At 48.4% G+C, this 15,392-nt stretch overlaps 1 protein-coding gene across 8 annotated transcripts in view; it reads left to right on the top strand.

Moving 5' to 3' along the window:
- Nucleotides 1-15,392, top strand: part of LOC110529898 (SAM and SH3 domain-containing protein 1) — a 333,014-nt gene that overhangs the window by 259,424 nt on the left and 58,198 nt on the right. For all 8 annotated transcript variants that reach the window (XM_036985458.2, XM_036985457.2, XM_036985461.2 and 5 more), the window contains exons 3-4: nucleotides 12,118-12,168; nucleotides 12,417-12,466. In XM_036985458.2, the coding sequence (XP_036841353.2) occupies nucleotides 12,118-12,168; nucleotides 12,417-12,466 (101 nt within the window). The remainder of the gene's footprint in view (nucleotides 1-12,117; nucleotides 12,169-12,416; nucleotides 12,467-15,392) is intronic.

Genomic DNA, 15,392 nt, shown 5'->3' on the forward strand with positions numbered 1-15,392 from the left:
ACTGGTGACCACGGCCCCGAGGACGCATGTCCAAAATCCTGCGGACCCTGTAGATGGGTGCGCCCTCGACAAGGATGGGGGGGGGGGGGGGGAGACGAGCGGGGGCGCGAAGAACGGGCTTAATACAGGAGACATGGAAGACCGGGTGGACGCGACGAAGGTATCGCGGAAGAAGAAGTCGAACTGCGACAGGATTAATGACCCGAGAAATACGGAACGGACCAATGAACCGCGGGGTCAACTTGCGAGAAGCCGTCTTAAGGGGAAGGTTCTGAGTGGAGAGCCAAACTCTCTGACCGCGACAATATCTAGGACTCTTAGTTCTACGCTTATTAGCAGCCCTCACAGTCTGCGTCCTATAACGGCAAAGTGCAGACCTGACCCTCTTCCAGGTGCGCTCGCAACGTTGGACAAAAGCCTGAGCGGAGGGGACGCTGGACTCGGCGAACTGAGATGAGAACAGCGGAGGCTGGTACCCGAGGCTACTCTGAAAAGGAGATAGCCCGGTCGCAGACGAAGGAAGCGAGTTGTGGGCGTATTCTGCCCAGGGGAGCTGTTCTGACCAAGACGCAGGGTTGCGAAAAGAAAGACTGCGTAAGATGCGACCAATAGTCTGATTGGCCCGTTCTGCTTGACCGTTAGACTGGGGGTGAAAGCCGGAAGAGAGACTGACGGAAGCCCCAATCAAACGGCAAAACTCCCTCCAAAATTGAGACGTGAATTGCGGACCTCTGTCCGAAACGACGTCTGACGGAAGGCCATGAATTCTGAAAACATTCTCGATGATGATTTGTGCCGTCTCTTTAGCAGAAGGAAGCTTAGCAAGGGGAATGAAATGAGCCGCCTTAGAGAACCTATCGACAACCGTAAGAATAACAGTCTTCCCCGCTGACGAAGGCAGTCCGGTGACAAAATCTAAGGCGATGTGAGACCACGGTCGAGAGGGAATGGGAAGCGGCCTGAGACGGCCGGCAGGAGGGAAGTTACCGGACTTAGTCTGCGCGCAGACCGAACAAGCAGCCACGAAACGACGCGTGTCATGCTCCCGGGTGGGCCACCAAAAACGCTGGCGAATGGAAGCAAGCGTACCCCGAACGCCAGGGTGGCCGGCTAACTTGGCAGAGTGAGCCCACTGAAGAACGGCCAGACGAGTAGGAACGGGAACGAAAAGAAGGTTCCTAGGACAAGCGCGCGGCGACGGAGTGTGAGTGAGCGCTTGCTTTACCTGCCTCTCAATTCCCCAGACAGTCAACCCGACAACACGCCCCTCAGGGAGAATCCCCTCGGGTCAGTGGAGGCTACTGAAGAACTGAAGAGACGAGATAAAGCATCAGGCTTGGTGTTCTTAGAGCCCGGACGATAAGAAATCACGAACTCGAAACGAGCGAAAAACAGCGCCCAACGCGCCTGACGCGCATTAAGTCGTTTGGCAGAACGGATGTACTCAAGGTTCCTATGGTCAGTCCAAACGACAAAAGGAACGGTCGCCCCCTCCAACCACTGTCGCCATTCGCCTAGGGCTAACCGGATGGCGAGCAGTTCGCGGTTTCCCACATCATAGTTACGTTCCGACGGCGACAGGCGATGAGAAAAATACGCGCATGGGTGGACCTTGTCGTCAGAGAGGGAGCGCTGAGAAAGAATGGCTCCCACGCCCACCTCTGACGCGTCAACCTCGACAACGAACTGTCTAGAGACGTCAGGTGTAACAAGGATAGGAGCGGATGTAAAACGATTCTTGAGGAGATCAAAAGCTCCCTGGGCGGAAACGGACCACTTAAAGCACGTCTTGACAGAAGTAAGGGCTGTGAGAGGAGCTGCCACCTGACCGAAATTACGGATGAAACGACGATAGAAGTTCGCGAAGCCGAGAAAGCGCTGCAGCTCGACGCGTGACTTAGGGGCGGGCCAATCAATGACAGCTTGGACCTTAGCGGGATCCATCTTAATGCCTTCAGCGGAAATAACAGAACCGAGAAATGTGACGGAGGAGGCATGAAAAGTGCACTTCTCAGCCTTCACAAAAAGACAATTCTCTAAAAGGCGCTGGAGGACACGTCGAACGTGCTGAACATGAATCTGGAGTGACGGTGAAAAAATCAGGATATCGTCAAGGTAAACGAAAACAAAGATGTTCAGCATGTCTCTCAGGACATCATTGACTAATGCCTGAAAGACAGCTGGAGCGTTAGCGAGGCCGAAAGGAAGAACCCGGTATTCAAAGTGCCCTAACGGAGTGTTAAACGCCGTCTTCCACTCGTCCCCCTCCCTGATGCGCACGAGATGGTAAGCGTTACGAAGGTCCAACTTAGTGAAAAACCTGGCTCCCTGCAGGATCTCGAAGGCTGAAGACATAAGAGGAAGCGGATAACGATTCTTAACTGTTATGTCATTCAGCCCTCGATAATCTATGCAGGGGCGCAGAGACCCGTCCTTCTTCTTGACAAAAAAAAACCCCGCTCCGGCGGGAGAGGAGGAGGGGACTATGGTACCGGCGTCAAGAGCTACAGACAAATAATCCTCGAGAGCCTTACGTTCGGGAGCCGACAGAGAGTATAGTCTACCCCGGGGGGGAGTGGTTCCCGGAAGGAGATCAATACTACAATCATACGACCGGTGTGGAGGAAGAGAGGTGGCCCTGGACCGACTGAACACCGTGCGCAGATCGTGATATTCCTCCGGCACCCCTGTCAAATCACCAGGCTCCTCCTGTGAAGAAGAGACAGAGGAAACAGGAGGGATAGCAGACATTAAACATTTCACATGACAAGAGACGTTCCAGGAGAGGATAGAATTACTAGACCAATTAATGGAAGGATTATGACAAACTAGCCAGGGATGGCCCAAAACAACAGGTGTAAAAGGTGAACGAAAAATTAAAAAAGAAATGGTTTCGCTATGATTACCAGAAACAGTGAGGGTTAAAGGTAGCGTCTCACGCTGAATCCTGGGGAGAGGACTACCATCCAGGGCGAACAAGGCCGTGGACTCCCTTAACTGTCTGAGAGGAATGTCATGTTCCCGAGCCCAGGTCTCGTCCATAAAACAGCCCTCCGCCCCAGAGTCTATTAAGGCACTGCAGGAAGCTGACGAACCGGTCCAGCGTAGATGGACCGACAAGGTAGTGCAGGATCTTGAAGGAGAGACAGGAGTAGTAGCGCTCACCAGTAGCCCTCCGCTTACTGATGAGCTCTGGCTTTTACTGGACATGAAGTGACAAAATGACCAGCAGAACCGCAATAGAGACAGAGGCGGTTGGTGATTCTCCGTTCCCTCTCCTTAGTCGAGATGCGGATACCTCCCAGCTGCATAGGCTCAGCTCCCGAGCCGGCAGAGGAAGATGGTAGTGATGCGGAGAGGGGGGCAACGGAGAACGCGAGCTCCTTTCCACGAGCTCGGTGACGAAGATCAACCCGTCGCTCAATGCGAATAGCGAGTTCAATCAGGGAATCCACGCTGGAAGGGACCTCCCGGGAGAGAATCTCATCCTTTACCTCTGCGCGGAGACCCTCCAGAAAACGAGCGAGCAAAGCCGGCTCGTTCCAGCCACTGGAGGCAGCAAGAGTGCGAAACTCAATAGAGTAGTCTGTTATGGATCGATTACCTTGACATAGGGAAGACAGGGCCCTGGAAGCCTCCTCCCCAAAAACAGATCGATCAAAAACCCGTATCATCTCCTCCTTAAAGTCCTGATACTGGTTAGTACACTCAGCCCTTGCCTCCCAGATTGCCGTGCCCCACTCACGAGCCCGTCCAATAAGGAGAGATATGACGTAGGCGACACGAGCAGTGCTCCTGGAGTAAGTGTTGGGCTGGAGAGAAAACACAATATCACACTGGGTGAGGAACGAGCGGCATTCAGTGGGCTCCCCAGAGTAACACGGCGGGTTATTGATTCTGGGCTCCGGAGATTCGAAAGCCCTGGAAGTGGCCGGTGGATCGAGGCGGAGATGGTGAACCTGTTCTGTGAGGTTGGAGACTTGGGTGGCCAGGGTCTCAACGGCATGTCGAGCAGCAGACAATTCCTGCTCGTGTCTGCCTAGCATCGCTCCCTGGATCTCGACGGCTGAGTGGAGAGGATCCGAAGTCGCTGGGTCCATTCTTGGTCGGATTCTTCTGTTACGGTGAGTGAATGAGGACCCAAAAGCGAACTAACTTAAACAGAGCTTCTTTAATAACCAAACATAGGTAGGCTCAGATAGACCGGCAGATTCCGACAGGACAGGACAAGGTTACAGCAAACATGACGATAGTCTGGCTCAGGCATGAAACACAACAAACAAGAATCCGACAAGGACAGGAACAAAAACAGAGAGAGATATAGGGGACTAATCAGAGGGAAAAGGGGAACAGGTGGGAGAAGGGGTGACGAGGTAGTCAAGAGGAGACAAGGAACAGCTGGGGGAAAGCGGGGGAGAAAAGGTAACCTAATACGACCAGCAGAGGGAGACAGGGTGAAAGGAAAGGACAGAAAGACACAACATGACAATACATGACATAAGCTCCACTGGTGATTCTAATAGGTGCCATTCTAACAAGAGTGAGCATTAAACAGTGGTATCTTCTTGTTGTCATTATATAGAAAAGCCACTTTGTCGAAGGCTTTGAAACCTATTTCTGTCCCAGTCTCACTCTTGTCTCTCTATTGTCCTATCTGTTGCCCGGATGTGGCAGGGCTTGAAAACTAGTACGAACTACAAAGGAAAACCGAGCCACGAGCTGCCCAGTGACGCGAGCCTACCAGACGAACTAAATGCCTTTTATGCTGGCTTCGATCCAAGCAACACAGCACCAGCTGTTCTGGGCGACTGTATGATAATGCTCTGGGTGGCCGATGTGAGAAAGACCTTTAAAGAGGTCAACATTCACAAAGCCGTAGGGCCAGATGGATTACCAGGATGTGTACTCATGGCATGTGTGGACCAAATGGCAAGTGTCTTCACTGACATTTTCAACCTCTCCCTGACCGAGTCTGTAATACCTACATTTTTCAAGCAGACCACTATAGTCCCTGTGCCCAAGGAAGCGAAGGTAGCCTGCCTAATTGATTACCACCCCGTAGCAGTCACGTCGATAGCCATGAAGTGCTTTTAAAGGCTGGCCATGGCTCACATAAACACCATTATCCCAGAAACCCTAGACCCACTCCAATTTGCATACTGCCCCAACAGATCCACAGAGGACACAATCACACTCCACACTGCCCTTTCCCACCGGGACAAAATTCTGTTAATTGACAACACCATAGTGCCCACAAAGCTCATTACTAAGCTAAGGACCCTGGGACTAAACACCTCCCTCTGCAACTGGATCCTGGACTTCCTGACGGGCCGCCTCCAGGTGGTAAGGGCAGGCAACAACATGGCTGCTACGCCGATCCTCAATACTTGTTTCCCCTCAGAGGTGTGTGCTTAGTCCCCTCCTGTACTCCCTGTTCACCCACAACTGCATGGCCAGGCACGACTCCAACACCATCATTAAGTTTGCTGACGACACAACAGTGGTAGGTCTGATCATCACCACAGTGTGGTGCCAGGACAACAACCCCCCCCCCCCCCCCCTCAATGTGAGCAAGACAAAAGAGCTGATCGTGGACTACAGGAAAAGGCGGGCCAATCAGACCCCTATTAACAACGACGGGGCTGTAGGGAAACTGGTCGAGAGTTTCAAGTTTCTTGGTGTCCACATCACCAACAAACTATCATGGTCCAAACACACCAAGACAGTCGTGAAGAGGGCACGACAACACCTTTTACCCCTCGGGAGACTGAAAAGATTTGGCACGGTCCCCAGATCCTCAAAAAGTTCTATAGCTGCACCATCGAGAGTACTGGTTGCATCACCGCCTAGTGTGGTAATTGCGCGACATATGACCTTAAGGCGCTATAGAGGGTAGTGTGTACGGCCCAAAACATCACTGGGGCCATGCTTCCTGCCACCCAGGCTCTATATACTAGGAAGTGTCAGAAGAAAGCCCCAAAAATTTTCAGAAACTCCAGTCACCCAAGTCACAGGCTGTTTTCTCTGCTACGCATGGCAAACGGTACCGGAGCGCCAAGTCTATGACTAAAAGGCTCCTTAGCAGCTTCTACCCCCAAGCCATAAGACTGCTGAACAATTAATCAAATGGCTACCGGATTATTTACATTGACCCCCCCTCCCCTCCATTTGTACACTGCTGCTACTCACTGTTTATTATCTATGCATCGTCACTCTACCCCCACCTACATGTACAAATTACCTTAACTAACCTGTACCCCACACTCTGACTCGGTACCGTTACCCCCTGTATATAAACCTCATTATTGTTATTCTTATTGTGTTACTTTTTTATTATTTTTTACTTTAGTTTATTTGGTAAATATTTTCTTCACTCTTTATTTAATGGCATTGTAAGTTAGCTTTTCACGGTAAGGTCTACACATGTTGTATTCGGCGCACGTGACAGATAAAGTTTGATTTGATTTGATTCTCAGTACATCAACTCTAGCCCTGTAATCCGTGTTGGATGTGTGTGTCTATGGTATCATCTTAGATCCACTTAGTGCTGAATGGCCGCAGAGGTATTTTATGCTGACGTATCCACAGAAAGACACCGTGGAAAGGGTTGGTCGATACTGGAGATAGGAACCTTGTAGGGCAGAGGTATTTTATGCTGACGTATCCACAGAAAGACACTGTGGAAAGGGTTGGTCGATACTGGAGATTGGAACCTTGTAGGGCAGGGGTGGGCAAACGTTTTTGACTCCAGGGCCACATCAGGATTTCAAAAATGTTTTGGGACCAATTTGTTTGTCTAAATAAATTAGCGGGTCAGAAAAAGGGCAGTTATTTGAAAGCGTATAGGACCATTATAATTTTTATATACTTTCTATCTGGTTTTGGACGTTCAAGAGTGGCCTGGAGTGTTTTTAACCCAAAGTAACCTGGGTGAAAAGAATGGGCGAAGAGAACTCGGCTCATTCCTCTAAAAGTGGGTCAACAATGTTATGACAATGTTAGGAGACGACCTGACTGGGTTTGGTCTCGCTTTCCTACTTTCTAAAAGTTATTTATTACGTAAGCCTATTATCTTTCAGGCACAATAAGCACCCGGCGGGAAAGTCAACGCGTCAATGTTTTGTACGTCGTTTGAACAAAAAAAAGGGGTTGGCATTGTCGCTGCACTATCATATCAGGAGAGGTTTGTCTGTAGATGTTTGGTGTGGCTGTGTTGTTTCACTCACCCTTGGCTTAGCTGCTCAGCAACTGGGATATTTATAGACTGATAGTGTGTATTTGTATGAACTTTATTAGTGAGTGCTGGTTTACGACGCTGGCTGGTCATTTCTAGTAACCATTTTTTTCTCTCTGAGAATACCAACATAGTGACAATACACACACACAAATACACACTTAAGCCATCTCAGAAGGGAAGCGGATAGAGGCTCACAATGGTCATAATATAGTCTGTGTGTGTGAGGTTGTGGACCGTTTTCCTGTAGATGGACTGTGGCATGCTGCGGTTCAGCATGCTTGCCATAGACCTGTATTTCCTTTGTGTGCGTGTCTTTCCGCAATATCTGCAATTGAGTGTCCGTGTGTGTGTGTCCATGACCACACAACCATGTGTTTATCAGTGATGTTTTCAGGATCAACTGGTTAAGCCGGCCTGTCTATCCCCAGTCTTATTAACCAACGGTCTCTCTCGGTTGGTGCTGGTGCCAGGCTCCCCAGCTGGCCCCGGTGCTCCCACTTCTTCCTCCAGGAAATGCCACGTTTCTCACCTGGTCTGACCTGGGCCTCCTGGTCTGGACCTCTTGGTCTAACTACCCACATAGCAGGCATCAATGTGCTTCCAAAGCAGGCTGTGGTGGCTCCTACATATGGTCTGCCGTGTACTGGGGCTTTTCATAGTTAGTTTGCAGGCTCTCGTATGTATGGACGTATGTATGGACGTATGCTCTTGTGTTTCATTCTCACCACTTCCCTTTGAGAAGTGTCTTTTTTTTCTTTTTTTTGCGCTGTCTTTGAAGGCTGCTGGCCATGGTTTAGAAGTGTGTGTGTTCCAGGTTTAGTCTTGTCAGATAATCAGGCTTCTGTTTTCAGGGTAGACATCATGATCCTCATTAGCTACAGTCCCCTGTGCTCTCTCTCTCTCTCTCTCTCTCTCTCTCTCTCGCTCCCTCTCTCCCCTCTCTTTCTCTTTTATTCAATACAGTCACGTATAAACAATCAGGGACACACACAGCTGATGCTGACAGTTATCAGAGGTTCAAATAAAGGAGAATTCTCCCCCTCCGGGAGTGTGTGTAAGTGAGATCTACACGTCAGAGTCCACAATTCATCTTGCAAACTTCATCCTGTTGCTTCACAATAAAACACATTTGAAACACAAACTTCGGAGTCCAACACAAACACACAGGCACAGTTCTATTTGTTTGATATCCTTTCTCTGAAACATAGCACGTCAACTTCTCAGGCTCTTATTCCCCGCTGAACCCTCGATATTCTTGCTCGCTCAAAATCTATGTCACCGCTCCACTACTTCTCATATTTGACATGCACAAGGCAGGAAAACAGTTGTTGGCTTATGTGCCTTTTCTAGGAGTTTGTTTCGCATTTCTGGAGCGGCTGGAATTAACGCCACGGCTCATTGTTGAAAGTGAGAGGGGATGTGGGTTTGTTTGTTTGTTTTTGATTGAATCCCCCTCCCTCCTTCTCTCTCTCCCTCCTTCTCTCTCTCTCTCCCTGTCTGTGCCTGCATCTTGGAGAAGGAGGAGTAGGAACTGAGGGTTGCTTTGTGCTCCTGTCTCTGTGGGGCTCTATCTGTTTTTTTGGAGGAGAGCTGGAAGCGGAGGTCGGCGGGCACATGTTTGCGTGTGTTTATTTGTGTGTTTGTGCTAATGCGTGTGTGTGTGTGCGTGCCAGGCTGGCGCTGAGATGATGCAGAGCTATACGTCTGTGTAGTCAGCGGGCACAGTGCCCATACACCAATGCGGCTGAGACGGGCATATCACCTGACACCCGTCACAGTGGAGTGGGCATCAAAGACAATCAGATAGCAAGAAAATACCAAACCCTGCCGAGTGTGTGTCTGAGTCTGTGACGACAGACGGCCAAGGTTCTGCTTGCCTCGCAGATATATTCCTCTCTATTCAAAGCGACTCATCTCAAACAGCACAGGCACTGTATGAATAGGACTGTGTAGTACCACAGGAACAAAATAGAGTTTTATGTCCTTGGCTTGGTGCTCCCTGCTCCCTGGTTTATGTGAATCCCCTTATTCTCTTGGATGAACATTCTGTTCACTCTGTTGACCAGCTCTTACCAACTCCTTGATTTACAGAGGGAGAAACTTCCGGACACCTACCACAACTTCCCTGAAGCGCAATACCAGAGAGGCTAGGGGACAGACAGAAACTCTACTAGAAGAAAGCCAGGCTGGCTGGCCCCTGGTGTAACCATAGTGATATACAGTAAGTGTAGGGTCCGAAGGCTAAGCCGTTTACTCTCGTAGCACTTCAGCTGTAATTACTCTGCCCTCGGGCTAGGAAGGTTTATATCACCTCTGAATAACTTTCTCTAAAAAGCACACTCACTTTACACAGAGTGTACAAAACATTAGGAATACCTTCCTAATATTGAGTTGCAACCATTCTGCCCGCAGAACAGCCTCAATTAATCTGGGCATGGACTCTACAAGATGTCAAAAGTGTTCCACAGGGATGTTGGCCCATATTGACTGCAATGCTTCCCACAGTTGTGTCAAGTTGGCTGGATGTCCTTTGGGCGGTGGACCATTCTTGATATACATGGGAAACTGTTGAGCGTGAAAAACCAAGCAGCATTGCAGTTCTTCACACACTCAAACTGGTGCGCCTGGCGCCTGGCACCAATCGTTTGTCTTGCTCATTCATGAATGGCACACATACACAATCCATGTCTCAATTGTCTCAAGGCTTTAAAAAGCCTTATTTAAACTGTCTCCCCCCCTTTCATCTACATTGATTGAAGTGGATTTAACAGGTGGCATCAATAAGGGATCATAGCTTCCACCTGGATTCATCCGGTCAAGTCGAATGTTTTGTACACTCAATGTAAATGTATTTAGGAAATAAGGGAAAGTACTGACAGGGACAAAAAGACAGACAGTTCTCTCTGTCACACTTCCTCCAATTGTAATCTCTCCATGTGTTTTCAGCAGAGGAAAAGGACATTGAGAAACAGCCAATCCTCCCGATGTAATTTCCTCCTCCCGGATGACTTCTGGGAAATGATGTAGTCCTGGGACCGATCTAGGAACAGTTTCACTCATCCCCTGTCCAAGGCCTGTGTGGTGTTACAACTGACCAGGAAGCTTACGCAGAATACCCCTTTATTTCCTGTCAGGCTGTCAGAAAGTCCAGGACCCAGTTGAACAGTGAAGAGTTCAGACCCAGGGACCTGAGTTTAGTGATGAGCTTGGAGCTTGGGTTCTATGGTGTTGAATGCTGAGCTGTAGTCGATTAACAGCATTCTTAGATCATTTAGGGCTGTGTACAGTGCAATGGCGATTGCGTCAACTGTAGATCTGTTCAGGCAGTTTGCAAATTGTAGTGGGTCTAGGTTGTCAGGTAAGGTGGATGTGATATGGTCCTTACCTGGCCTCTCAAAGCACTTTATGACGGCAGAAGTGAGTGCTACAGGGCGATAGTCATCTAGTTCAGTTACCTTTGCTTTCTTGGGTACCGGAACAATGGTGGACCTATTAAAGCAAGTGGGGACAACAAACTGGAATATGGAGAGATTGAATATGTCCGTAAACACTCCAGCCAGCTGGTTTGCACATGCTAGGAGGAAGCGGCTTGGGATGCCGTGCCATGCATTGTTTGCCCATGCAGCCCAACTGTAATGCGGCATTCCTCTGCAGAGGGGACTGAAGGGTTACTGTTGTGATTCCAAGAACTGTAAAATAAAAGGTATTCATCTGAAAAAGTCACCAAAGCTACAGAACACTGAGTCTGTAATAAGCAGAAAAATGACTCGCTACAGGTTACCAAGCAGACAGCATTCAGCTCTACTCCAAGCTTCTTAGAAACCACTGCTGGGAAATTCCCAACTTCCAAGTGTTTCATCTTTGTTTGATTAGAAATTATAAAGAGTCCTGGTAATAGTGTTCTATTTAAGAAAAATAAAAACGAAGAAGCCCTCAGCTTCTGATGTCTGGGTCGTACTGTTTGTGTATATCACATTTAGGATAGGCCTTAACAACAACAGATGCTGTAGCCAACACACACACCCACAAACCCACACGCTCACATACACACAAACGTAGCAGAGCAGCTCACAACATTTATGGGTCCAGAGAGGTGACACAGATCTGTCTGGGTTCCCCCCCCACTGTTTTCACTGAACTTTGGAATGGGCCATTGATCCATCTTCATGCTCACACTCCTCTCTCTCCCGTGCGTCTCAATAACTAGAATTAGTTTCAATCTCACCCTTTCTCCCGTTGCTACGGCGACGCATAAGGCTGAATGCTTTAGTCCGTGATGGCCATACATACGCCTCTGAAGATACCTTCAAAGCACTTCAAGACGGGTTCATGAACTCGAGGTGTTCCCTGAGTGGCGTACGTCATCACGTATCGTACGAGGGTGGAGTTAGGGTGTTGTTATACAGTATGTCGCCATTCTGCTGTTTGTAGTCCGGTCAGTAATTCCAGTCGCCTGTTGTGTATTTGGATAGGTAGGATTCCTATAGCACCTCACTCGAACAACTCTAGTCATGTTCTGGACCTTGACTCGAGTCTGGCAGGTTTATGCGGCTTTGTTTTCACGTGCCAATAATAGCGCGTGCATGGGATTGGCCGGTGCATGTATGCAGGTGTGGCGATATACATGTAAACACTGCTCGTGTTCTCTCCTCCTTTCTCTCTCTCTCTCCCCTGTCGGGGCGGAGTCTGCGGGAGTTCAATCTCACAGTTGACGCCTGTGACTGTGGTTGCACCCTCCTGGATGTGATACGGCATTTTCTTTTCTCTACCTGAGCGACAGAACGTTCATATGGTTTTATTTGTTACGCCGCCCTGTCCCTTCACTGGCCAATAATGATAACCTTGCACTAACTTATCTCTTCGTTTGCTCTCTCTTACAGGAGAACATTGACACAAGCTCCACCACCGCGCAGCTTCGCTCAGAGATCCAAGTAAGCCCAGAATCCTCTTGCCTTGGGTCACACCACATTTATATGCGTATCGTGACATCGGCATCACATTATATATATTTATAGCCTAGTATGTGAGTTAGCTAGCTTACGTCGGAGTTACATGCTTTGTTACATCAATGTTATTTGATCCATATTGATTAATACCTTGGATTATGGTTGTCTTGAGTGGTACATCTATGTTACATGGCTGAATACCATGCTAAGTGCAGTACCTCCTCTGTCCACAGGAGTCCCTTGGCTTCAGCAGTGAGGTGTCCACTCCAGAGACAGAGAGAAAGTAAGGCTACAGGTCAACCCCACTTCCCTTTACATGTGTGACGGGTAATGTGCAATGCAGTGAATCTGCGTTAGACTGTCAACACACGCATGCACACACACATGTACAGTCGGGCAAAAAAGTATTTAGTCAGCCACCAATTGTGCAAGTTCTCCCACTTAAAAAGATGAGAGAAAGTGTATATAACAAAGTATTGAGATACACTTTTGTTATTGACCAAATACTTATTTTCCACCATAATTTGCAAATAAATTCATTAAAAATCCTACAATGTGATTTTCTGGATTTTTTTCCCTAATTTTGTCAGTCATAGTTGAAGTGTACCTATGATGAAAATTACAGGCCTCTCTCATCTTTTTAAGTGGGAGAACTTGCACAATTGGTGGCTGACTAAATACTTTTTTTGCCCCACTGTATGTGGGTCATGAATCGTGTTTATCCTTGCAGCATGTCCAGAGCTATGGTGTGAGGGGATACGCGTCTCCAGATAGCAGCTCGTGACAACATCTGACTGTACACCCGCTGAGGGCCAGAGACCTTGCCCATGGGGACTGACTGGGCTCTTAGACAGGAGTTATGCAAAGGAGTTAGGGACAGTGGAGGAGACCTTACAGTCAGCCTATGGCCCAGTCACTGCCCTGTGTCTCTTGTGACTGACACATAACCAAAAAAAACACACACTTTCTCCATGGTTTGAGTCACGCAGAGTGACTCAAGTCTAACTCCCTCCTCTCTGTCACAGCCTCCTTTGGCTGAAGGAAGGCCAGCCCAGCTCGGCCTCGCTTTTCCTCAGTCCTCAGGCCCCATTCTATGGCCCTCCAGGCTTCCTTCCTCCCATTGTGTCAGCTGGAGGGTAGGGAGACAGGGGGAGAGATAAGGGGAGATGGGCCGATTACAACAGGCTAGAGAGTAGGACGGGATGGGGGTATGGGTGGGGTACTGTTCATAGGTTCCTGTCCCCCTCCCCCTGAATTCCTTGAGTATGTGTCCGTGTGTTACTCACTGGGACCTGCCACCTCCCAGGTCTTCATGAGCCAGTCATCAAACACTCAACCAATCCTGTGTTGTTCATCACTATGACAGTTGTATTTCCTGTGACAGTCCTTAAAAGACGTCTCTCTGTCCCATGGACCAGTGACGTAACAGCATTGTTTTCGTTGGGGGGGGGGGGGGGGGGGGTTGGGGGGATTTAGTCGTGAAGGTGGGACAGAGGAATGGCTATAGGGACTGTGAGGGAAGTTCAGTTGAGAGTCCCCACTCCCCATACAGTCCTAAGGTAAAATTTGATGGAGTTGGTCTGTTCACGTGACGCCCACGCGCAACCGGGGAACCACATACCAGACGTAGTATGTCTGCTCCCATCTCCCTGTGTGTTGTACTGTAGGAATTTAAGCTGGGACTGGGACTGATAGGAACCAGATGAATGACATTCTCTCCAGAGGGAGAGAGGGAGGCCCCTTGGTGTATATTTTCCCTCTCTCCTCTTAGGTTCTCACCCCCCACCATATTCTCTCTACCCTAAAGCCCCTCTTTGGAGCTCATTTTACCCTAGAGCTTTCTACCTAACCCCTTCCCCTTTCCCTCGCCATACCCCCTAAAGCTTCATCATTGAAAGGGAATCTTGGTTTCCTCCCTGGCATGTTCTTCCCACCCCACCCCTACCCATTTCAAGTATCAGTGACCCCTTGCTTGCCATTTCCTCTCAGAGGAAAAAGTATCACCCTGTCTCCCCTCTATCCTACCCATTGACTTGTGCTATTGCTGACAGCTAGACAGATCGCTCCCTCCATTGCTTTCCCCAACCTGGACTAGACGTAACATAGTAAACGGGAGACTCAAATTAGTATGATATGTTACGTTTGGTATGGTATGTATTCATTTGTGGATGTCCATCATCTATTTCGTGGTATGTTACGAATTACAATTTGTATGATAAGTTGCGAATTACAATCTGCATGATACTGTATGTTACGAATTTGCATTCTTACAATATCTTATGATTTGCAATACATATGCTATTTTACGAATGACTATTTCTTGCAGCTAACATTAGCTAGGCTAGGGGTTAAGGTTAGGGTTAATGTTAAGAATCAAGTTAAAGGGTTACGTTTAGGGGAATGGTTAGCTAACATGCTAAGCAGTTGTTAAAGTAGCTAAACTGTAATAAGTAGATGCAAAGTTGCTAATTAGCTCAAATGCTAAATTAGTCCATGATGAGATTCGAAGGCAAACCTTGGGCTGCTATAGACGTTCACGTTATCCACCCCGAACAACCACCCTCCTTTTGTTTTTACCTTAAGTTACTATCTGTCTTATGAAACCAAATCAAACGTAACATATAGTAAATTGAGTATCCCCGATTTTTGTTTACTATGTTACGTTACGTCTATGAGACCAGGCTGTTTTCTCCCTCGCTTTAAAGTATTCCTGTCCTGCTCTGGTCCCATCATCACCGTCTCCCTCGGGACAATGGCCCACAGGAGATTACCCAGACTTCCTCTGGGCATATCACCCTGCCTGCCTGTTTCAACTCTACATTGGCAGGAAGTCGGCACAACTCCCACAATGCACGGCATGAGTCTCAGAGTGAGGTGATGACATAGGGTGCTCAGGACACAAACGAACGCCAACGTTTTGAGGGACCAAATAGAGAACTTCCCCTTTGGATTGATTGATCGCCACACAATGTTGGCTGTGGAGAGAGACAGGCTTATTGTTAGGAAAGGGCAGCAAAGGTTACAAGTTTTTGATGGACATCCAGGGATAATGCTTTGTTGGCCAGCAGAGCGGTCAATTACTTTGATATGGTTTCAAAGGGCCAGAGTGGAAGTACACTGAACAAAAATATTAACTCAACATGGAAAGTGTTGGTATCATGTTTCATGAGCTGAAATAGAAGATCCCATGAATGTTCCATATGCACAAA

Source organism: Oncorhynchus mykiss, chromosome 8 (genome assembly GCF_057628025.1).
Source record: "Oncorhynchus mykiss isolate SJ-2025 chromosome 8, ASM5762802v1, whole genome shotgun sequence".
Lineage (NCBI taxonomy): Eukaryota > Metazoa > Chordata > Actinopteri > Salmoniformes > Salmonidae > Oncorhynchus > Oncorhynchus mykiss.